We start from the raw sequence: 25,032 nt of genomic DNA, 5'->3' as shown, positions 1-25,032 counted from the left end.
TCAGCCAACTCCCAATTATTATGTGAGTTGGCTGATTTTAATTATTTATTATTATTATTATTATTATTATTATTATTATTACTAAATATTCAGGTTTTTTTGGTACCATCCAGCAGTTATCTTCAACTCAACCCAAACTCAGCTTACAAATGTGTTACAGCTTTTCAAAAATTCAGTTTTAAAATTTCAAAATTGAGGTATTATTATTTGTGTTGCAGAGTTACTTCAGTTCTGTTCCTGGTGATATCTCTTCATTGCAATAAACAGAATAAAAAGGATGATCAATACTCCAAAGAGTTCACAGTTGAAGTGACCAAACCCTGCTGCAAAGTTTTTCTAGTGCACCCTCTGTTAGCAGAAATAGTGATTTGGAATTTTAAAATTGCCTATTAATAATATCATATTAAAATCACAATTGAGAAAATCACAGCAGTTAAATGTTCAGAATATAGGTTATAGAAATGGGGAAAAAAAAAATGTTTAAGTGGTCACACTATGACTTTTTATTTTCATGGAACTTTGCACTCAGAAAAGGCCAACTGCAGATGGTGCTGTGCCTCCATTTCTGGTGGAAATGATGCTGCATTATGCAGTTGTGTCATTATTTGTACATAAAAAAGCAGTAATATGTGCTTAGTATGAATTCATTGCAAGTTTTACTGAGTGTGACTGATAGAACATGATAGATGTTCCTTTTATGGGATGCATGTGTCCAGTCCATGTTGAATTTTGGAAATGTTTAAAATAGGAATTTTATTTTTTTTTTTCCTTCTTCCAGATCCGAGGGTTTTTATCCAGATTTGATAATGTTCTTCCAGTCAGCCTGGCATTTGATAAGTGCACAGCCTGTTCAGCCAAGGTAGGGCTGAGTTTGTGCTTTCTATTATTTTTATATTTCTAGGTCAGTTTTGGGGAACTTTTTGACATTTTCTCTGACTTCCTTAGGGCTTGGAATCTGTTCCCACTTCAGCTGAAGTTCTTTTTCCCCTCATAGCCTTCTTTTTTTATCTGTTTTCCAAATTTCTTTGGCATCACCTCTTAGCGTGCTGCTCTGTCATTTCCACAGAGCTGCTGCCATCAGCTGAGGAATCCAAGCAGAGATTGGCCAAGACATTTCTGAAAGGTTTATCACAGAAATATTGTCATTATCTCTCAGCTCTATAGAAAGGAATGAGATTGGTATTATTTAAGAAACCCTTTCTGATGTCTGTTGAATAAATACCCCTTTAGCCTTCTGCAGCTTAATGCCTTTCCAAATAGGTGAGAGAGTCAAAATTTCTGTTTTGTGAATCAAAACAGACAAATAATGAACAATTGAGGGGAAAAAATTGCTTCTTACCATTTCATTATTGAGCAGATTGTTTATTTTGCTGCCAGTCCTGAGTCCCCTCAGAGTTCCCAGTTGTTTCTTGGCTCTTTGGGGCAGCTCTTGCTTTGTTTCCCCCTCCTGTGGCCTTGAAAAGTTGCCTCTGGCAAGTTTCTTCTGGCCATGGAGTGCAACTTCCAGAAGTTTTCTCTGGGATATCTCAGCAGGGAGATTCAGAGGGTTTTTGACTCGTGGTTTGAAGTGTTTGGAGTGCCATTAATTTATTCACTCTCCTGTACCTGGAGACTGACTGCAGGAAGTTCGTTCTGTTCCTGTCAGTGCACTCATCCTCCTTTCAAAGAGCCCTCAAAAAATAATGGGGCACTGGCATCTTTTGGAGAGCTTGCACAATACCTTCTTCTTCTTCAGTGTTCCCCTTTTTCCCCTCTGGACTGTCTGGGTACATCTGACAAGTTTTGAAGGACTCTTAATGTGCATTTTCTCTTCAGAAGTTGAATCACTGAAGTTGGGTGTTTCTAAAAATAACAGCAGTTTTATCTACCCTGTTGAAGAGCTGAAAGCTCAGCAGTAGCTAAAACCCTGATGGTGGAGAATTTAAACTGCTAGAAGCAGCTTTTTTTTCTTTTTCTCTTATTTTCTCTTTATCTCCAGTTCAGGAAACATTGATATGTAAAAACAATAAAAATGTCCATCCACGCAGATAAATTCAATGTGGGGATCAATTTTTTCCTTAGCAAATCATTTCCTCTTGGAGGTCATTTTAAGAGAGCCCCGTTTTACATAAGCAGACTTGATGATTTAATAAAAACTGCCTTGGATTTTAGCAGCTGTGCTATTCCCAGAGAGATCACTTTTCATGTGGTTTGGGGATTGAATTACTTGTGTGCTGAAAAGGTTGCTCCATTGGCTCACGGATTTCCTTACAGTAGAAACACAGCCTTTGTTTACTTTGCTAACTTTATTTATTAGCATAAGAATATGTCACCCTGCATTATGTGGAAATCTGATGCTGATGCTTGGAAATGACAAATCCAATTACGATTTAATTGTAGTCTGTATGTTGGTTTGCTGTGTGAGGGTTTGTTTGGTTTGGTTTGTTTTTTAATAAGGTAATTTAGCATCATTTCATCCTGCTCTGTGTCAGAATTACTGGGGGCTCAGACTTTCAGCACAGATAGAATTGAATTTGCTGGCATTGTGTCCATTGTGTTTTTCTATTGTCAGCATTCTCCTTCTTGAGCTTTTGTCGCTCTGTAACTCTTGAAGCACAAAACTAATGAATTAGGAATTTTAGAAGAATTCCAGTACATCCTCAAGCCATGCAGTCCAGCTGGAGGGCTCAGGAGAAGCTGCTAATGATCTGCATGTTTGGAGATTTGAGTCCTTTTCATTTTGACTCAGTCATTCCTTCATTTCTCTGCTTTTGAAGCTGCAGAGGCCAGACATGCCAGCAGCCAACTTTTCCTTACCCAGAATTGTCCTGCCCAGGCCGCGTGCCAGAGAAGCTTCCCGCAGGCAGTTGTTCAGGAATTTTGGGATGGTCGCAGCAGGAAACCAATCTATTTTTATTCTGGGCCAATTTTTCCTTGTATGATTCCCTCTCTGTCTTACTCTGGTTCTGCAGAAGCTGTGCTGGAATGTCAAATATCCCCGTCAGAGCTCAGGGCACTGAGAGAGCAGCAAGAGCTCTTCTGGTGCCAAACTTGTTCTGGCACCGACAAGGGAGACTCCAGAGTTCTTTAGGATGGATATTTATTTGTGACAACTGCTTTACTTATAGGAGAGAACGTTTAGCTTATTACTGACTGGGCTAATTAACCTGTTTACCCTGTTGGGAGATAAATGAGGCTGTTTGTTCATTATATTATGGTGAGAAGCATTGCAATTCCTTGGGAAACAGATCTGATCCTTGCAGAAAACTAGTTAAAGCCTTAAATCATCATGCTTAAAATATAAATGTATTTTAATGCAAAACTGCCAGTGTTTCTATTTCAATGAGGGCAATGAAAATTCCCTTTGATTGCACCCCTTTACTTTTGTGCATGATGGAAGGAATGAGGAGGCCCCACAGATCCAAAGTTTAATGTCACAAAAGATAATTGCCACCAACCAACCTTGATATAAAGATGTAAAACCCCTCTGTTTTTACACAAAGCTCACATTTCTTCCAGAGCTAGAATTTAGCACCCACGTGCTAGAAATCAGAGTTGTTCTCCTTGAAGAGATTTCTCTCCTTCCCCTACTGCAGTCACCCTCATGTGCAGCTACCCCACTATGACACTTACAAAAATCAGCACAAAGATCTCTGCTAATTTTCAAGTTCTTTCCCAACTTTCTCCTCGGTGTGCTGGGAACTTGAGCTGCTGAAGTGCCTTTTTACCCACTGGGTTAAGGTTGAATGTTTTCCAGTTTCATTGCATGTCACGAAGGGCAGACCCTGGGATCAGGGATGGTATTGTTGGCATTATGTTACAATTTCTGTTTTCAGTCAGGATATTCCCTTGCCCTTGCAGATGTTTTCCCTTTTTGCCATCTCAGGAATACATTAAACCCTTTTGCTGTGACATTTACTGAGCGCTTGGGTTGCGTAAGTTATTTATGAGTGTTTCAGTTTTGAAATCTATCATCGTGGAGCCTCAACAATGCTCTCATTGTTCTCCTCTGCTAACTGCTGTGCCTGCATTTTTATTTGGAATTGTTCTGATCACTTATGACAGCAACCTGCACGATTCAGTCACTCACTGGTGTTTTTCAGTTGAGATAATTTTGGTTTTGATTCCAGGCCCTTCAGATTTTCCCTGACTGCATTAAGACATTCCTGTTTGCTTTCTCTCAGTAGCAATGGACAATCTGTCACTGAAACTCCTTTGGATCTTTATATTATACATTTCTCAGTTCAAGTATTGTCTGGATGCAAAAATCAGGAGGGGGAAAAAGCCTTGGTCTTTCCTGTGCTTAAAAAAACCCCAAAAGTCTCTTGCAGAGCTTGCAGAAATGATGAAGGAAATGGGGAGAAATGTTTGTCCTCACAGGAATGACCAAAAATTTAAGGGAATGTTTTAAAAGAGTTGCTTCTGTAGCTGGGCTGTGAGGTCAATGAAATAGAATCCATTTAAAACTTTCACCTTACTTTCTGAATTTACAAATGTGAACATTTGACAAGTCCCTGTACAGTGCAGCCTCTATATTAATATTGGATGGATTTCACTGAGACTTGAAGAATGCATCATTAAGACACCCAGACATATTTTTAGCATACTGAGTTAAATGTATGACATTTAACTCAGTAATAAATAAAAATTAATTTTCCCATTGTTGCATTTAAATTTCAAAATAGTAGGGTTTAAGGGAAAGAAAAAACCTGCCATTGTGTAAGACAAGGGAATCATTTCTGACAGGTTGTATTTCTGTTGCATTTTAATGGAATTTATGGGTCGTCTTCTTCTAATTCAAAAAAATTCTAACTACACTTAGGACAAAGTAAAGGACTGTCAGTGAGGAAAAAGCATCACTGCAGTTTTCTAGTACTGACATCTTCAATATCTACCTGTGCCTTGAATATAATTCTTAATTATTTACATTAGATACAATCTGTGCTGTCTTGTCATCTGTCTGTGAAGCTGTTACACCATCCCTTTTCTGTCAGTTAAAACAAAACTGAACTAAAATACTTTGCGTTGAAATATCTGCCTGCAAGAACTGCAAAAACAAACCTGGAGAACGCTGAACTGGATTAAAATTCAGGAATATTCAGTGTGGGTGGTGCTGATGATGATGGTGTTCATCCCATCACCAGTTCCAGCCCTCATTCTGTAGGATTCCACCTGGAATTCAAAAGATCAGTTTGTTTTGCTGGATATGAGCAATTTGTAGTTGTTCTTTTTTTTCCTTTCAGAAGATTTTTGCAGCCCAGTGCTTTCTATTCCCAACTTTATTGTTCAGTTATTCCAAGGATTTACTGCACGTTCATGGAGATACAATATTTTTAATTATTTAAGTAGTTTCTCATTTTAATTCTCTTTTATATTTTAATTATTGTACTTGTTTTTCAGAGGTTTTCCTGCATTCTCTTTGCAGTCTTTGACAGGTGTCTGTCTACCCTGATGCCCTTTTTCTTAAAAAAAGAATTAATAATCATCATAATCATAATAATAATTATAATAATAATAATCAGCCTTGCTTTATTGGAAAGCTGTCTTTGTTTGCAAATATTTTTGAACAGTTTAAGCTAAGTTTGACTTTTTTCCTCAACTTTCCCACATTTTTACAGTGCTGATATATCTGTCCTTACAGAATTGTTGGTTTGGAATAGGAAGAGCGGAGGGAATTTACTTTTAAGAGATGGTAATTCAGCAGAGATCAATGAAATTCGGAGAATGTGGTTTTGAAGTGTTGTTTTACATAGGTATTGCAGCACATCCAGCTGATAAAACCCTCTGCTCTGAAACAGTGCCCAAAATGTGGATTTTGGAGGTGTGGCTGAGCAGCTGCAGCTCCTGCCCGAGGCAGTGCCAGCTCTGGGGGCTCAGTGTGACAATGAGGGAAGTGCTGCTGCCAGGGGAGGGCTGCATGCAATAAATGACTTTTCCTGGGCAGTACTCGCTGCTGGCTGGCTCCAAACACCCCTGCAGAGCCAGGCCACTCCTGCCTTTGTAAAATCCAAATTTGGTGTGGGTAGCGTAGCATCTTTGACATCAGGCAGCTGCTTGGCTGGGAGAGGAATCATTCCTTTAGGTGCTGGCGAGCGCCCTTGCGTCTGTCCCAGCTTTAGGGGTTCTCTGCAGACACCCAGGGCTGCTCCTGGGGAGGATCAGGCTTTTCTGCCTCCCTGCACAGCACAGGGTGAGTGATGCCAGAAGGAGCTGGAGCCAAGCGTGCCGGAACTGCTGATGAGCTCAGCAGCAGAAATGCTGGACAGGAAGCAGAGAGGGGATAAATGAAGTTGTAAATATCCAAGTTGTAAATATCCATCCTGTGGAAAACGTGGAGTCAGAGGGAGGGGACTGAAGGATTGTGCCCACGTGTTCAGGGAGGTCAGGACACACAATCTGATGGTGCTGACTACCAGAAACCCCTTCTGTGCCTCTCTGAAATGGAGATGTTGGTTTTCCTCTTGACTCTTTCTTTCCTTTCATATCTCTGTGCTCCTGTTGTCAGGCAGGGAATCCTTGCAGCTTGTGTGCTGTGCATTGAAACTTCCTCAGGCTGTCTGGGACCTGGGGATGCTGTTACACTGAAAATAAGCTGGGAGAAATGTTTAGGAAAGGAAAGAGCAGCTAAAATCAAAATCCTGCAGTTTTATCTGTCAAATGTCAGAAAATGGTTACTTGATGAAGAACATCAAAATTATTCCAGAAAATAGTGCATGCATCTCCCAAGAACTAAATGTTGATGAGGCCATGCTTAAAATGGCATTTCTTAAATCTCTCAGAGCTCTACTTTCCTCCTTTTCATTATTCAAAAGGAGCTGAAAAATCCCAAGCTAAAAGAAAAATCCTGTTGAGACCTTTCAGAGCTGATTGTTCAGTGAGTTAATTCTCCATTTTCTGCCTGCTGCAATTCAAAATCAGGGTAGGAAATAGCAACAGGAAAAGCTGATTTGTATCACTCGTTTCCTACTCTAAATTAAAACAACAATCTCTTCCTTAAATGATTTTTCAGCACATTGTACTTGGATTTAGTTAAGGTTTTATACTGATTAGCTTTCATTTTTAATACTGATTATGGGAAGGAAAGAATTGTGTATATGCAGAGGGTGATTTCATGATTTGGCCACGAGCCCAAAATTATGCCATTTTTGCCTTGTGGTTTCTAAATTTCCAGTATTTCCAGCATGGCCTTGTTCAGTGCACACCTGGAGCAGAGCTTTTCACACAACTTCCAGCTCAATCACGTGTGAATGCACAAGTTTGAGGTAATTTTATTGTAGGTAATTTTTGCAGTATTATCTTTCTTCATGTAATATTGTCAGACTTTCTTGTTGCAAACAGATGAGCTGAGGCCCTGAAAAATCATTCCATGATCCTCACAAAAGTGCAATTTTATTGACTTCTTTTTCAGAGCTGTGTTACAGCATCACCTTATTAGACTTTTCTTGACACCTTTTTTAGGATCAGATGGCAATAAAAATTGAGAACTTTGTGAAAAGGCAAGAGTCTGGGAACGAGGATTTTTTTTTTTAAGGAAACCAGAATTATGGGTTGTGTGGTAAAATTTTGAATATTAATGGCTCAGCTTATTCTCATTCAGGTGGGTTCTTCACAGCATAAGACTTCCATTAAATTTCTGTTTTAACAGCAGATACATTGAATTCTGAAGAGTGGAGCTGGAAAGACTTTTTCATATCTGTCTTGTTTTCCAAATGTGTCTTTTCAGCAGGTGAACAGTAATTTTCTTTCCTTGCCACATGGCCTGTGATAAGCAGGGAGTTAACAGCGTGTAAAAATGCACCCAGGCCTGTCCAATTTCCAAACAGAACCTTGAATTTTGGGATTTTTTTGTGACCCTGAAATGTTTAGTGAAGTATCTTCCCCCTTTGAGGGAGGGAAGTGTTTAAACCCAGTGTTTTGGGGGTAAGTTGCCCAGAAATCTTATTTGGTGTAAATAATCCAGCTGGTTGCATTCATTCCTTATTTTATTTTTCCTGGAGAGTAAACAGCACTGGTTCAATCTCCGCAGATGCAAACTACTTTGAAAAGGGAAACAAAAAAAGCCAAACCAAATGTAAATACTGATGAAAAAGTTTAAAATTGATGTGACAGAAATAAAACAAGAGCCAAATTTGCATCAGTAGCCAGTTTCTTTGGGTTAGGAGCTTGTTTTTTTGTGTTTTTGCTTGAGCAGATAATAACTTTTCTGCTATAAAGCAATCCTGGAGCCAGATTCTCTCTCTGAATGTCTTTGTACCCAGCAATTGAGACAACTTTGTGCAGAATGCTGTTAAAAAGAATACAACACCAAGGCTGCACATCTGTTTCTCATTTCAGAGCAAGTCCTTTTACTCCAAGCCTGTATTTTTTTTTTCCTTCTGCCATGAGATTTGGGGGTTTTTTAACTTCAGTAAACAGGCCAGAATAAAAAGGTTGCTCATGAAATGGGTTACTGGGTATCATTTACTGAGAAAACTTTGGCAATCTGTGGATTTGGTCCTGTTGTGATGATGTGCATCCACAGCTTGATTTGTTCTATTAAAATGCCACAGTGTAAAAAAAAAAAATCAGTTCTGGAGCTCTGGCTCTGAAATGGAGACTGAAATCAAGGTTTGTGGCATCAGCCTGAGAGATCTGCATGTCAGGAGAGGGTGGATTCTCCTGGCAGTGTTTGGAGCAGCCATGAAATCCAGAAGGAATTGGTGTTTTCCAGCTCTCCTAAGCTCTGGAAAGTGACCTGCAGGTGAGGAAAAGCTAAGAGTTCATCAATAAATCCTTCCTGCTCCAGCTTGCCAGGCTGGATGCAAGAATTATCTATTTCTGGTTCTTTTTGTTGTGCTTTTATAGTTGTTTTGTTCTGCCTGGCAGATGAATTGCTGCATAGGGACACATCACTGAAGGACTGGGTTTATTCCCTGGAAAAGCTCAGGTGGGGTTTTGTACGTCTGTGGTCAGACAGTAACTGGTTTGAGATCAAGAATCAAATAAATTGTAGCATCTCTCGTGTATTTTGCTCCTGTAAAGCTGTTCTTTGGGAGTATCAGAGTGGGACTGAGGATGGTGGGGAATTGTTCAGAAGTGCAAAAGCAAATTGATGCCAGCCTTTGGGCTTTGGGCTCTGCTGGACGTGATTAAATAGGAGAAAATGTCCTTTCCATGCAACAACAAATTGGTCACTTATTAAATCTGGAAACATTTTTTAGAATTATTTCATGGCTATTTGTTGTCCAGCCTGGTTTTATTCCTGTGTGATTATTCCCTGTGTGGTCTCCTGGCATAGGAATCTGAGATTATTTTGCCTCATTCTTTTTCCTTTCTGAGGTCTGGCCAGTGGCTGCTGAACAAATCTGTGCCCTGCTCCATTTATCAGAGAAAAGCTGCTGCTGACTTGGGGTAGGAAAGGTTAGATGTGGGCAGCTTCATGGAGTTCCTCCCTTTTGTGGCACTGGAAAGTTTTAATCATCTCAACTGGGAAATGAAATCCCTGAGGGTGACAAAATGTTCTCCCAGTCGCTGCCTGTATTAAATGGATTTCAGTATAGTGGGTATCTTCTTTAGTGGTACCTGCTCAGGCAGCAGATGTGGTGCTGCAGGTGAATTTTGGCTCTCTGGGATGACATTTGTTGGCTCATGTGACTGGAATTCTGGGTTTAAAACTAATTAACAAATACTTCCATTCAGCAGGCTGTCCTGGTTGTAAAAAGGAGTTGTTATAATCAGCAAGTAAACTTTTTAATACAGCTTTTCAGGCTTCTGTGGTTGCTGCTAGAAGGAAAAAACAAAATGTTTTTTACTGTTGTGCTTTAGGGTTTTTAAGAGTATGGCCAGATTTGTTACCCAAACCTGAATTTGCAATTGTGGCACCATGGAAGGTCTCTGCCACACGTGGGGAAAATAAATGTTTAAATCTTCCCATAGCAATAGATGGGGTCATATTAATGTGCACCAGTACAAAAAAAAATCTTAAAATAATGTACCTTCAACTCCTGGATCTGTAACCTTATTAATACTTTATTAATATTAATACTTTAAGGAGCACTTAATGAGAGAGTGTCTAGCATTGCCCACGCTGATGGCAGCACAAAGGACACGTGGGTTTAAGGAAAGGCTCTGGGTGAGCTCAGGAGTTCCTGGCAGGGGCTGGACAAGCTCTGCCCATCCCTGAGATAATTCAGGGCACCTCCTGCTCAGCACTCGGGGTTCTGCACTGACTGAGGGAGCAGCACCTGGAAATTCTCACTCCAGGCTCAAACCCCAGCTTTTGGGAGCCAGGATCAAAGCAGAGGTTGCTGAATAACAAACCCAGCCAGGTTTAAGGGCTGCTTGATGGAAGAGCTGTGTATAGAAAGGTTGCACTCAATTCCCTGCTCTGCTTGTAATATCTGCATAGCCCAAGGGGGTTTATATCTTTCAATAAGTTCTGCCCCTGGGAAGAGACCAAAATACCTCACTCTTCTTGTCCCTGCATTTCTCTGGGGTGCTGTAATAATTTAAAATAAGGCTGAGGTTTGTTGTGTGCAGGCTGGGGATGGGTTCAGTGGGCTGTGAACTCTGATCTGGCCTGCAGCACCAAAAATCCAGGTTGTGGTTCCCCAAAAAACCTTGGCTAACCCTGCCAGGGTCGGGAATTCCCACAGGCAGGGCTGTGAACACACTCCAGGGTTAGGAATTGTGTCTGTGCAGGGCTCCACAAAGAGCCAGGTGCAGGAGGCTGCTGTACTTGGGTTGTTTCAGTGGAATTCTGTAACCCAGAATTGTCATTAAATGTGTGCACCCACAGTGCAATCCCACCATATTTAGTGGGTAGTATTGAGAGTGATAGTATTTTATCTCAAATAAAATGCTGGAGTTTGTTCCTCTCTCTGTATTGCACTGTGAATGTTCACGTTACTTCATTTATCTCAGGAATAAAAAAACCCAAGAAAAATACAAAGAACTGCTCTCAATATTTATTTTTTTAATCACTTTTTCTTCTTTAATTTGTGATTATGTTTATCAGTCATTGTGCACACACACCAAACCCCTGTGACAAAATAAATCCTTCAAATACGAAGAACAATTTCTGTAGATTCAGGAAGAGAACATGAAGTGCTGATTTTGTTTATTTTAGAAGTGTAAGTGTGGTCAAGGAGGTGCCAAATGTTTGATAATCACCTACATCTGTCTTCCTTTTCGTAGTTGTGTTTCTGTTGGTGCTTTTTGAAACCTAATTCTGCACTAGATAGTTTTGCATGAAGAGCTGAGTGAGGATCTGAGTCTGTTTTTAGCAGTAAACTTAGAATCCTGTCAGCTGAATAGAAAAATGGTTTTTAATGAGCTTGAATTCCTGTAGGACTCAGTGTAAAAGCTCACAGGATGTGTTTTGCTGAAGAATGTTGTTGGGCTGGGTAAGTTCCCACAGTTCTATCAATGAAATGGGTGTTTGGGACCATTAGGAATTGTTAAGGTGTAAGATTGTTGAGTGTAAGTTGTGATTTGATGAATTCTGACAGGAGTATTTCTGTTCTTGTGGAAATCCTGCCTCTCCTGGATCGAGGGTGATCCTGGTGGTCCTTCCACTTTCTGCTCCTTTCTCACTAAATCTGTGTGGCTTTGAGGTCCCTGCATAAACCCTGCTCTGCTCCTTGAAGTTCTGGAGGCAGAGCCCTTTGGAATGCTGCTCCATCTGGGAGAGCAGGCTATGAAACGACAACAACTTGGAACAAAAATAAGGAAATAATGGATACTGGGATTCCTCAGGAAGAAGTTCCTTCCATTTTCTGCTGTCCCAAAAGGTGTAGAATTGTGTTCATGTCTGATATTTATCTTCTCTTCCCTCAATCTGCATCTCACTGGGTTGAATCAGCCTGGCAAATCCTTCCCTAAAGCTGAAATCGAGTTCTTCGTGCTCAGGGCTCGAGAGGAACGTAACTAAAACCTCACAGTTCTTGTAGGAACCTCTAAGATTGTCCAAATAAAAGAAAAACCTGGAAAATTAAAGCAGAAAATAAGAGAAAAATACAGCAGCCTCAGAACCACGAATCCCTGGAGGCTGGGAGGATGTTGGGCTTGGATAACTGCTGGGGGAATTTTTTCAGGCTGTCCCAGCATGGTTCTTTCCCTGACCTGGTACACTGGAACAGGCTTTCACTGTGTTTTGTGGCACTCAAATGCTCCTTTCATGGCTTTGCAGCCAAGTTTTCCTTCTTGCCCTATCATCTGTCTTGTTAGAAGCTTAAAAATGAATTTAAAGCAGGAAATCTTAAACCCCACTTCTCTTCCCTCTCGCTTCCAGCTTTCCTCACTGTAGAAATTGAGTTGGGGAAAATGATGCTTCTGTTCTCTGTCAGTTTTACCTGTTTGAGTAGCCAGTCATTTTCTGAGTGTTCAGAAAGATTCTGCTTCTATTTTATTTATGTATTTTAGTTCTACTTTATATTAAAATAAAACAATCAATAACCATATTATTCAAATACATAATCTCTCTCAAACTAAAAACCTTCATATAGTTCTAATCCTTAAACTTCTTTAAAATTTTAATACCTTTCTTTTACCTCTTTTACAATAAAAAAATTACAAAATAATTATTATACTAAACTCAATAATAATAATTTATAAAAACTTCATAAAAATACTAAAATTTCTGACAAGTATATTTAACTTATAATTTCTTCATCCAACCCTACTTCCCAATCCCAATAACACATTTTAAAAATTTATTAATAATTACACCAAATTTGTCAAAAAAAACCCAAAAAAATAAAAATTTTCAACCTTTCCTTCTTCTCCTTTAAATCTATTATATCCCTTTTTAAAAATATTCAATTTCTCCTAAATGTAAAAAATACCTCTTTCCTAATAATTCAACTGTTAAACTTCCTCTATATAATCTATAACTTCTCTAAAATAAAAACTAAAATAGCAAAAAAAAAAAAACCAAACAATAAAACATGAGGATGAATCAGATTATGGGTATTATATTTGAAATACTTTTCTTTTTGTTTATTTGGCAGGTCCTTGACCAGTATGAACGAGAAGGGTTTAATTTCCTAGCTAAAGTTTTTAATTCTTCACATTCCTTCTTGGAGGACTTGACAGGTCTGACTTTATTGCACCAGGAGACACAGGCTGCTGAGGTAAGCAAATAAAAATTGGATGTTAATTAATCATGTGACCAAATGAGAGAATCAAGCAGCAGTATTTGATTTACAGAAGGATTGACACAATGATTTGGACAGTCTCTTAAATTAATTGTAACTTTCTATATCTGAGTTTTTCAAGTGTTGCTTTTGAAGGCAACAGGTGATTTTTGTTATGTGGTGTTAAGGAAATCAAAGGTAATTTTAGGTCAATTAAAATGTAATTATGCTGCTGGATGGATTATAACGTGGGGGGAACAATGCTGTGCCAAAACATGGAATTTAGGCAGAAATTGGGGTGTGTTTGATCTCATGGACAGCAGCACTGGTGATAACTCAATGTTGAGTTGTGATACTGTGTTCCATAAAATCAAAACAGGTATCTCCTAATATTGTATTTAACAATGATTCATATTCCTTCCTCCCTCTGCCAAAATCTCTGCCCTTCTACATCATCATTTAATTTTGGCATAGCTGATATCTCTACCCTTCCACATCATCATTTAATTTTGGCACAGCTGTGTCCCAGGGATGGGTCTGAAGCAGTGATAATTCAGTGCCTGTGTAAGTGCTGGAGCTGTTTTTTCAGCTGGAAGAGGCTCCTCAGTGTTTCTGTTTATTAAGTGTTGGGTGGATAATGATGACTTAGCTCTGTTTCATGTTTTAATCTTTGAAAACTAATTGTAGCAGATGCTGGAAACATGAACTTTAAAATACCTAATGCATTCTGAAATCAGCATGGTCATACCTAGAAAAAAACTTAAATATATATATGAGAGGGATCCAAGAAGGGAAAACAATCACCCTTTATCACGTGCCACTCATTACCAGCAAGAATAATTAAAGTCTGATTGCCAGGCCTGAGTTTCAGTGGTCTAGGATGCTAATGTAAAATGTAAAAACAGTTAAAATCAGTAATGTATTATTTTGTAGGTATTAATCCATAAATCCCTTTTGCAGCTTCAGAGTGGCTGTTTGTTAATGTTTTAGATAGTTTTAGTATGGTTTAGTGGTTTTAGATGCTCTCTACAAATGTAGAGTCTGCTGTGAGTTCACTGCAAGTTACTGAAGTTCAAAGTTTTGCTTCAAACCCAGAATTTGTGTCCTTTCAAAAAATCCTGGGGTGCTTTAGTGGGGTTTATGCAGTGAAATCACTGCTCAGAGGTGGAAAATCTGACATACAAAGTATTTGCAGAGCTAATGCTTTCAAATTACCTTAACTGCCATAAAACCAGGGAGCTGGCTCGATTCTTCCCTGTGGGATTGCTGCATTTTTGGGAAATTTCATCTCTTCTAGCTGTTAACCAGTTTAATAGTCTTGATGAATCTGTGTTTATGAATGGCAAGGGCTGACAGGCAGATTATTTGTAAATTCTGGAGGATTCTGGATTGCTTTGGATTAAAACCCAGTTCTTTGTAACATCTTTGCCACGGTTGGCTCTGAAAAATAAAGAAGTTGTTTTGTGCTCCTCCACAAGTCTCTCAGTTCCATCATCTGGGGCAATTCTTTAGGTGCACAAGAGAGTGCTTTCAGTGTCTTTTCTGCAGAATTACTCTCCTATCTCGAGCTCATTTTCTCCTGTATTTCAAGCTCCTTTTTCTCACGCTGCAGCTGGGGAGTGTGAGGTCTGCAGAATGATTTTTTGGGTTTCTGGCTGCTCTGCAGCTGCTCCTGGCAGAATGTGTTCCATAAAATGGAGCCATTAGATTTGCTAAGGCTGCTGCTCCTTTGATTTGAGATCTTCTTGTTACACTCCAAAGACCTGCAGCAAAAGCACTGAGAGCTTTCATCAGGTGGGTATGGCCTGGTTTGGGATGGGAATAGTTCAGTTTTCTGATGAGAAAATGAAATACCTGCCTTTTACCACTCAGACTCTTCAGAGAGGTTTTGTGGATTATTGGTGCATTTGGAGACCATAAAAATTGCTTCTTGTAACTGCAGATTTTCCCTTCCTCCTGTCTGGTAAAATCTATCCAGTGCTAGCCCAGAACTATAAAAAAAAATAGACTTGTAAAGTTAGATGTCATCCAACCTTATATTTACCCAGTAACATCATCACTGGGTTGTAATTCCATATATAAATCCCTGATATTTCACTAATAAACCTGCATCTGATAGGAGAATTACTCCATCTTGTGCTTATTTTTAAAAGGTTCACTGGTAAAATGTGAATTCATTCAGAGCATTTCACTGAAGATTTTGCCAAGAGTGTTTTGTTGTGTCACAGAAACTGTTGTCCTGCTCTTATGTTTCAATTTTTTCTTAATATTTTCTATTTTTCTTTCACCTAAATGCTTAGCTGCTTTCGTGATGTGTGTAAAAGTGCTTTAATGAGAAAGTTTTTCTAAGTTTTGAGTTTGCCTCAAAGAGAATCTGGAGAAGTTGTGCATGTTCTGCAGGAGTGACTGTTAAACACATTTTTTGGGTAGCCTGAATTTCCATGAGAACTCCCCTCACATTATTAACACTGAGTGTGTTTGCCCAAATTTAAGGAACATAATTTACAGTAAGATGTGGGAGACTTTTCACTTAGTGAAAACCTTTTTTTGCCTTGCACTAATTCCTATTTTAATGTTTAATACCTATGTTTAATTCCTATTCCAGGGCTGTGCTGTTAACCATAATATTTTAATACAGATTCAGTGTAAAGTTGATACAATTGCAGGGTTTTTAGTCAATAGAACACCTATTCCTTCAACATGAGCTGCATCAGGAAATCATAAATATTCCCCATGATTTCCTTAGCATGACAATTAATAAATAATAACACCAGCAAGATTTCCTATCCTGTCTTGAACTGACAATACATTCCAGGCATCTGCTCCTTCTGCATCTGGCTTTAATTTAGGCTCTGTGGAACATTTTGGGGTGTTTTTTTTTCCCCCAGTTGGAGCTTTGTGTGCAGCCTGTGATGACACAGGCTGGGAGGGCCGATGGGAGCTGTGGGAAAATCCCATGTCAGCACTCCAGAGCCTGTTTCCACTGGATCCAGCTCATCTGGGGAGCTGCCCCAGCTGATGGGAGCTCAGAATTGCTGTTTTCCACATCACCTGGGGTCTTTCTGCAAACCTCAGCTCTTCAGCTTCACCCTTGTTTAATGGCTGGGCTTGAAATAGACACAGCCTTGGGTTGTTAATTAGAGGTGTGGAATTGGAGGCAGAAAAGTGAATGATTTCCAGGTCAGAGCTGCCCAGGACTGTTTCAGAGCAGTCCATCCCCAAACCCAACTGGTTTGCTCCCCTGGTGCTCCAGATTCACCCTGTAAAGGGTGTTGGGGTAGAAAGATGCTTTTCCTCTAAAATTTCTAAATCAGTCTCAAGTTTTTTCATCCTAAATCACAGATTTGCTGCTAGGCTAAACTAATTTCTCTCTGTAATTCTCATTTCTCTCTGTAATAAGGCACAAGTGTAAATATCCTTTTATTTTCTTTGGATTTCAATTCCTGAATGACTTGGATGCTTTACTGCACTTCCTGCTTTCACCAGGATGAAAGAAGTCTATAAAACACACACCACAAATAAAACTCTCACTTGGTTTTCTGATTAAAAAACAAGAATGGGGGAGAAGTTGCAATGTAAGAGGGTCCTAAAGAGCTTTGAGGGGTGGAATCAAATCTGGAGCAGAGTTCCTATTTTTGAATGTGAATTCAGGTCATGATGTCAGTGTTACTTTATTTCAGTAATGTTGTATTTCAAGTTTCTGTCTCAAGGAAAGTGTGGTGCCTCTGGCTTCTGTGACAAGTTCTTGCAGTCAGTGAATGAGGCCTCTTTGGTATTGCCAAAATCCCTTTTCTGTCCTGGTTGACTTATCCCAAGCAATCCTTATTAATGGAAAAAATTAAAAAAAAATTAAAAAATCATGTTAGTGAAATACAGATAACCCCATTTTATCATTTCTGCACTTATTTGAGGTTTGTGCCTGGCCATTTTTCAGTCATTTCTTGAGGAACAAGGCTTAGCTGTAGAATAAGCAGCTGGTATTCCAAAGGAACTTTTTGCTTGTCCAAATTTGGAAGAAAATTCAGAATTTCCAGTGTGCTTTGCTATTAAAAATATCCTGCTTGTTCCTGATTCTGCATCTTATTATGCAGATTATTTGATGCTGAAACAATAACATATGAATAGCCAAAAAAAAACCCAAAAAAACCCAAGCAAAACATCAAAACCCAGCTACAACAATATTGTAACAGCAAATTCTGTAACTTGACAAGTTTTCTCTGTTAGCCAAGTATTATTCAGAATTTAATTTTGCTTGGTGTTATGAAAACTTCCTAGAGAAATCATTTCTGATGGCTAGCCCAGAATTAATGTTTGAGACTTCTCTGTGGCTGTGAGCTTTTTTTGTTTTCCTTCACGTTTTTAATCTGGTGCATTTCTGGAAAAATTCATTTTGACAGATTCAGGCCTGCCCTGGAATTTCTTTCTTAAGAGATTAAGAGATTAATTTGTTTTCTTTCAGGAGGTGGGTTGTTTTTTTCTTTTTGAGTTTTCTCATGATGTCAATTAGTGTCATCATTTTTCTTCATTCATCAAGCAGTGTTTCCCAGCTCTTTGAATAATGGTAATTTTTATTATTTTTTTTCCTGCTGATGCCTTCTGCTGCTTTTGGAAGGGTTTAAAAATACCTGTACTACCAAAACATGAGCTCCTTGCTTTTCCCCTGATACCTTCACTGATAATTTCAATTATTATCATGAATTATATTCAAATGATCTTCCTGGGACTTCCATCAGCGAGTGATGTGCACAAATACTCCTGTTTCCTGATAAATCTGAATAAATGTGTGTTTGTCCCTGGAGGGCAGGGAGGGGCTTGTGCAGACATTTCTTGTTTTGGAGGGAAGGACAGTTGGTTGGTATCTAGTTATCATTTTTGTCTGAAATGTCAAATATATGAGGGAAAAAAGCCCCACTGAAAGAAATGGAATAATGGCATTTGGGTGGGTTTATCTACTTTTTTAACTGAATTGCTCTCTTAGTGTCAAAACATGGATAGAGTTTAAATCTCTGTAAAATTTCACAGTCCATCTCCTGTAATTATAAAATGGAAAGTGCTGATAGGAATAAATTTATTATCTCATCACTTTTTATGGGAGGGGGAAGAGGCTTTGCAAGAAAAACCTGGACAAAACCTGCAGCAGCACTGATGTGCACTCCGTGTTCCTCATGAAGCTTCTGCAAACAATAATTCCTGGCTGGTGTTGTTCTTTCTGGACAGAATTGATCAGTGGAGGTGATCAATATCAGCCATCCTCTCCCAAGGAAGCTCTGGGCTTTCCTCTTTTATCAAGAACTCCACCTCCAGTCCAATTGTTATTCTTTGTGACTCATTTTAATTGCCCTCATTAGATCATCACCTAAACAAGGAGTGCTTGAGCTGGTGAGGTAATGTTTTGATTTGTGCCACGGTAGTAAATGATGTTAAATTGTACTTTATTGAAGATTTGAGAGTAATTTTAGCTGATGGTAAACACAGCACCCCAAAATTTTGAAGGGAAGTGCTAGACTGAAGCTGTAAAATCTTTATTTTGGGGAAGCAGCTCTCTTCTAGAAAAAGTTTCAAACTCTGTTGACTCTTCTTCCTTTGAAGGAGGAATTTCCAGTGAATAAGTAATATAATTCAGGGATTAAATCTCTTCCATTCCAATATACTTTGTCACAAAGAGGAATGAATAGAGTATTCAAGATACATTCTGTTATTCTCATGTGGAGAATAAGAAATTACACAGACAAACACGCTGATGAACTTCTTAAATTCTAATTAAGACCATAAATTCTACAATGTACATCTCAGTCCAAGAGTGTATGAGCCCTTGCAGATCATTCAAATAAAGACATTTTTAAAAAAAGAGAGAAAAGTTTGCTGCTGGCCAAGTCAGTGCCAGATTATTTCAATAAACACCAATTGTTGTAGGCTTAGCCAGAGGTGCTGGGAATGTCTTGGGGCAGGGCTGCCTCAGCACCCCTCAGGTGTTAATTAAGTCACTTCATTAGGGTTCAATGTGCTCTGATCATCCTGGAGCCCATGAAATGCTGTCCACCAGAATATTTTCATTGTTAACCGTGTTTTCCTCCTCCTGAGAATCCAGATTTCCTCTGGAAGCATCTCCTGAACTTTTCTGAGGGTGTTTGTGTCAGGATTAACCCTTGCAGGCAATTCTCACATCCCCCAGGAGCATGGGTGCTTTGTGGTGGCCACCATCTGATTCACACCACAAAACCTTTCTGCACAAGCAACTGTGGCTTCTTTTCAACTCTGGAACCGACTTTCCATTTATATTTTATATAAATATAAGTGAAACTAGGAAATGGTTATAAATGATTGAATAATTATAATTGATTGAAACAGTGAAGAGCTGCTGGGAAATCCTGTGGGTTTAGCAACAGCCTCTCTTTAATGCCAGCAGTTGCTAATTCACAGAGGAAATTAAGCACCACAAATTTTAAGAGCAGAACATCAATTTTAAGACGTGCTCCTGTGTGGAAATCTCAGATGGAAAACTGATAGCAAACAACTTCCCAGCTTGAATTTTAACCATGTCTCAGAGTTTCTTCCTTTGTGAACAACTGAATTTTTCAATTGAATTGAAACTGAACTTTACCAGTGTGAGTGTTTAAAGATTTGCATCTGTGTTGCTACTGAGTTCTGGTTGACACTAATTTATAAAACAGGCAGATTTGAGAGCCTTTAAAATTAATACTTACCAGCTCATTCTAGCCTGAGCTTTCTTTCCATTTGAAATATTTCTATTTGAATATTTTCCTGGTGTTTGCACTTTAATGAACATCTCTGCAAAGCGCTGGTGTTCCCTTTCCCTCGCTGTAGTTTAGGTTCTCCTGAAGTTTCCTTTCTCCAACACTTTTTTGGAGCACATTAAAACTTGGCTCCCAGCTGAAATCTGCCATGCAACATAGCTGTTTCTATGGAATTGGCTGGAGTCCTGGAGAAGCCACCTGGTATCTTAGGAAGGATGAAAATTAATGACCAATTCTCTAGTTAAAACCCAGCTTTGATTCCAAAATGAGCCTGAGAAGATAAGGATCAGTTCTCATCTCTTTGCTGGTAATTTTGCCTCAATAGTGACTTCTCTTAGTTGATTTAGGGTCAAATTAGATGGAAAGTTAAATCTTGTAAATTAAAGTTGTGCCTGACCTCATGAAGAGACATTTAAAAGTCTGCATTGTTATACATGTAATAAAGAATTACCCAAGAGAAAAGTGTCTCACTTTTGAGTTTGGAGAGCATAATGTTTAAAAAAAAAATTTTGAGGATGACTTTCTATTTTCTTGGTCTCTCATCCTTTAAAAACCTCACTTTAGGTATTAAATATTGTGCTTCAAATTAGTGATGAGTTATTGCATTTTGTAGTGTGGAGTCTGGGACACCAAAGCTTTTCCTACATGTGATATTTTCACAAAGCAAAAGCTGCTTGTCAGTTACTGAGTTTGTTGTTATTTCCATATACAGGAAAATTTGTGATGATGATTTTTAGTCATTTAATTGTTACACAGCAACCTTAAAATAATGCAGTTTTACTGGATAAATAGGAGTGGTTTTGGTAAATAGAAAATGCTAGATCTGGAAATCTAACAACAGAATTTTTAAAAGTTAGGTTGAGCTGCAAGCCCTTGTGGGAAGGAAATTCATGGCTAGAATGTGTTTAGGATCAGCTCCCAGAGCTGGTTTGAAGTCTGTGTAGCAGTTCTGCTGCCATCTCTGTGCAGGAAGGCGTATGTGCAGGTGTTGTGTGATTATTGAAGTGTAAAATACTGCAAAATGGCCATTTAATGGCACAGGACTCTCTAAGACAAGAGGTGAATTGACTCTATTCCAGTTAAAACACAAAAGCAAACAAGAATAAAACTGGTCTAGTTGGAATGATCTCAAATCTGTGAGAGTATGGAAATAAATTTGGAGAAAAACTCTACATGTGCAAGTACATCAGTACTTCGTCATCTGAAAATGAGAGTTCTCTTGAAGTACATGTTATATACAAAATAAACTCCTGTAATTGTAAAGCACTGACTCAAGGCCACCAGGCAAGGAATTTAATCCCCTGCAAGTCAAATGTGAAATCCAATAGGTTAATCAACAAATACAAAAAATCCATGCATAGGAAATAGATACAAACTGTGATTTAGGTGGAGCTAGCTGCTTAGAGATTTATTTATATTTTTGGGAGCTAAAGAAAGTCACAGAAATGGAGAAGGGAGGCACAAGTAAACCTGTAAAGAATTAAGCAACCACTTTCCAGCCTCTCAAGGGGATAGGGGTTAAGAGATACAGTTTTAAAAGTCTTTATGTTGTTGAAAAGTTTATTTGTCTAATGTCTACTGAGACAGCGTGCCAACAACAGCAAACCCAATGCAAGTCAGAGAAAACTCCTACTGGAAGAGAATATGAAGGCATAACAAAGCTATTTAGAAATATTACAGTGCAGCAGCTGGTTTTGCTAATGCTTCTTGGTTATTTAAAAAAAAAAATAATAATCATCTAAGTCCTAATTCCCTTTGTCTTCTCACTCCGAGTGGCTGCAGTGTGTGGAGCTTGCTGGCCCGTGACTCATTCTCCCCACTAATGCTATTTCTTTGAATAGCCCTTGTGAAAACATGCATTTTGTGTTAGTTGTCTTAGCTGGCAGTCGAGGAGGGTATTTTTTTTTCTCCCCTGGTGAGTGATTTATGTGTGCTAATCTCTGGATCTGCCTTTGCCACACATGGTGCCTGTGCTGGTGCCGTACCTGGGATTGCTCTGCTCTTCTTTCTGCAAGAGTAACTCCAGCACTAGAACTCATTTAGTCTCTTCCTCCACAGGCAAATCATATCTAATAAATTCTGATACCTTGAGCTTCTTTTCAGACATGAAACTGAAGCTGGATTTTAATTCTTACTAGATCTGCAAAGGGTTATGGGCAAAGATGATGCAAATGCAAAATAAGATTTTATTTCTCTAAAAGAAACTTCTTTGCATTTGATACTTCTGCTTTCTGGATTTAATCTATATTTTAGTATTGGGATCAAACTGTTGAATGCATTTAATATGCAATTTAATCTTGTTTAATTTGTATATTTATGCCTGCAGATTATGTTTGGATTGCTCAGCAAAGTCTAATCTTGATTATAGCCAAACATGTTGATAAAGTTCAAGGAGCTGACTGTGACTTTTCTTTTTCAATGGTGGAAATTAGAGATGGTTATGGGAGATTTGGGAAGAGGAAGTAATGCTGTTAAACATCATTTTAGTTAAGTTGAGGCATGGAGGTCACAAGGTTTTCTGCTAAGTGAGGTTAAATTCAAGCAAGGTTGGTGAGCAGTAATGTCCCATTAAGTAACAGCTGCTGGAGGATGCTGCAGGAGTTTTCAGGGCAGTACTAGAAAAAAGTCATTGTATTTGGAAAATTACTAGGATTTCAGCTCATTTGTGAAATAGAAGAATGTTGCTTTCATTAAGAAATCTCTAAATTGAAGAATAAATGTTTTGATCATTGTGTGCTTTGCATTTGAAGGCCAATGACATTCCCAGTTCTAGCATGAAGTCTGCAATCCTTCCTTCTAGTGACATTTTTCTTTTTTATTTTTTTTTTTAATTCTTCTGTTTAAAAGCAAAGAAAAAGAGCTTGTGGCAGATAGAAGTGGCTGTTTAGAATTGGTATTTTATTGTGAAGGGATGAGGTCATAGAGCACAGCAATAACCAGCAATCTTTGACTCCAGCATCGACAGCTCCACGGGTCTGATCTTTATTGCACTATTTTATCAATTTGGGAGGAAGGGGGGGCTCTGATTAGCATATCTGTTTCAGGAAGAGTATCAAGAGTTCTCTAATTTCATATTTAAATCTGGGATCTGATTAATACTGGAGGCATGCAGAGAGCTATAACATGAAGGCTGTTGTTACTATAGTGAGATGGTATTAGAGACATCACAAGACTTGTTATACAAGGAAACACGATTACTTTGGATTAAAGGAGTTGCCAAAGGCTTGAAGGATTTATTGGTGCTGCTGCTTTGAGTTATATATAACTTCATTATTTTGTTGAAAACATTGAGATCTAGACTTAATGAAGCACAGTAAATGCTGCTGAAATGAATCAGCAGGTTTGACAGCTTTGAACTGACACCAAGCCACCGATGAATTTTGTGGGAGCATTCTTTAGGTCTCCAGATCGCTGGATAATGTACAGAAAGGAATAAATCCAGCTTTTGCAGGGAGAAATGAGTCTTAATGAGTGCAGTGAGGTGCAGCAGAGTTGATGTGATCAAGATCATATTTCTGAAATGACTTGGAATTCTTGAGCTTGTGGGGGAGGAAATGGGCTGAGCTGCTGGGGCTGGGCTGGATCTCTGGGATAAAACATTCTGGGAGCAGGATGAGTGACAGCAATGGTCATGGAGGTCTGAGCTAGGCCAGAGGAAATGGGGAATTGTGGCTGTAGAAACAAAGGACTGAAATTGGCTTTCTTTTCCTGCAGAATTTAGTCACGGGTAGTGTAATTAGAGGGGAAATGCAGATGTGAGACAGCTCTGTGGTGTGCTGGGCTGCTGCAAGGTCTCTGCTCCGGGTGAGTTAGGAGTTCAGTGCATCTCACATCCATTGGATCATTTCATTAATCTCAGCTGGATAAAACTGGCAGCATTTTGACACTGCTTCCCTAACCCAGCTCAGAGAGTGCTGTGACATCCAGAAATGCTCTCTAGACAGCTGCATTCCATTCCTTTCTGTGAAGTCTGTAGTACTGCAGAGATGTTTCAAAAGGATTATTGCTTTAACAGATGATTAATTGCAAATTATTTATTGCTTTCTTAAAATTAGCTCAGCAGTCATCGTTTACTCTTGATTCCACAATGCAGAATTAGTGCTGTGGGAATGAATGTGAGTCTGAATGAGAAATGAGCCATAATCAATGATGAAAGGTTTTTAAGCTTTGAAATAAGTCTTACAACATTAATTCCTTACAAGCAATACTGTAATGAGAAAATATGTAATGGCAGAAATTGTTCTTGAGCTGCCTTTGACTCTCCCCTCTGCAATGTGACTCAGGAATTTAGTTATGGAGAAATATGACTAAGTGTCTTCTGCCTTTGAGGTACAGCCCTGGGTGAAATCCAGCATGAGACTGGATTTCAGTGCATTGGATAACTTCTGCCCCAGTCTTTTTAACTTTGAATTTGGGACAAAACTACGTCAAAAGCTGGAATAGCTTCCTCATCCGACTGTTCCATGGCCGAGTGGGGTTTTTTGTTCTCTTGGATAGTGTCTGATTACTAAATTAAGCTCTCAGCATCAATAAATCATTTCCCTGCAGAGTAAAACCTGTCATTTTTCATACCTGTTGTGTTTTGTACCTTTTGAAATCTCTCTCTTGGGGTTGTGGAGTGACTCCCAGGGTAGGCACAGCAGGCAGAAGGCACAGAGGAGTCCAGGTGCAGCTCACAGTGTGGTGGGGGGACGAGCTGGACACATTCCAGAGGATTTGCAAGAGCTGGATGAGCTCTGGGAGCAGGTTTGGGTTATGGGGTTCACAGAAAGAGGAGCCAAGTGAAAAACCAAAGGGAGGGTTTTTCAGGAGCCCCACACACTGCGTGGTGTGATCCATGTGAGGCTCACCAGGGCATTCCTGTTCCAAGGAAACAGGTGGGGAAGCAGGGAGCATCATTCCTGATCCTGCAGGAGCACAGCTCGCACACCACCTTTAGACAGCAGGCTGGTGCTGGAGCGTGTTTCTCACCACATGGAGGTAAATCAGAGCCTGCAGAGACAACTGTGTGGAAAGGGTGTCCTGCTCTGAAGTGTTGCCTTGCATTGTCCAAGTGGAATATTTTAATTTAGGGCTTCTCATTCCATGCTATGAGCAGCATCACAGAATCAAAATCTTCAAATGCAAAAATCCGTTTCTTCCGGATGTCAGAGTTGGAGGGCAGAAGGGAAGAATGGGAACAA

The 25,032-nt window shown here is 39.2% G+C and overlaps 1 protein-coding gene across 14 annotated transcripts in view; it reads left to right on the top strand.

Annotated features, from left to right (window-relative positions):
• ATG7 (autophagy related 7) overlaps positions 1-25,032 on the top strand; it is an 81,585-nt gene that overhangs the window by 16,483 nt on the left and 40,070 nt on the right. For all 14 annotated transcript variants that reach the window (XR_015275165.1, XR_015275166.1, XR_015275167.1 and 11 more), the window contains exons 17-18: positions 779-859; positions 12,969-13,091. Coding sequence is in view for 11 of the 14 variants with exons in the window: in XM_086846883.1 (XP_086703009.1) it covers positions 779-859; positions 12,969-13,091 (204 nt within the window). In the remaining 3 variants the exon portion in view is untranslated. The remainder of the gene's footprint in view (positions 1-778; positions 860-12,968; positions 13,092-25,032) is intronic.

This window comes from Cyanistes caeruleus, chromosome 11, assembly GCF_971803275.1.
Source record: "Cyanistes caeruleus chromosome 11, bCyaCae1.hap1.1, whole genome shotgun sequence".
In the NCBI taxonomy this organism is placed as follows: Eukaryota; Metazoa; Chordata; class Aves; order Passeriformes; family Paridae; genus Cyanistes; species Cyanistes caeruleus.
Note: the sequence above shows the minus strand (reverse complement) of the source record. Positions and strands in the feature narration are given on the sequence as shown.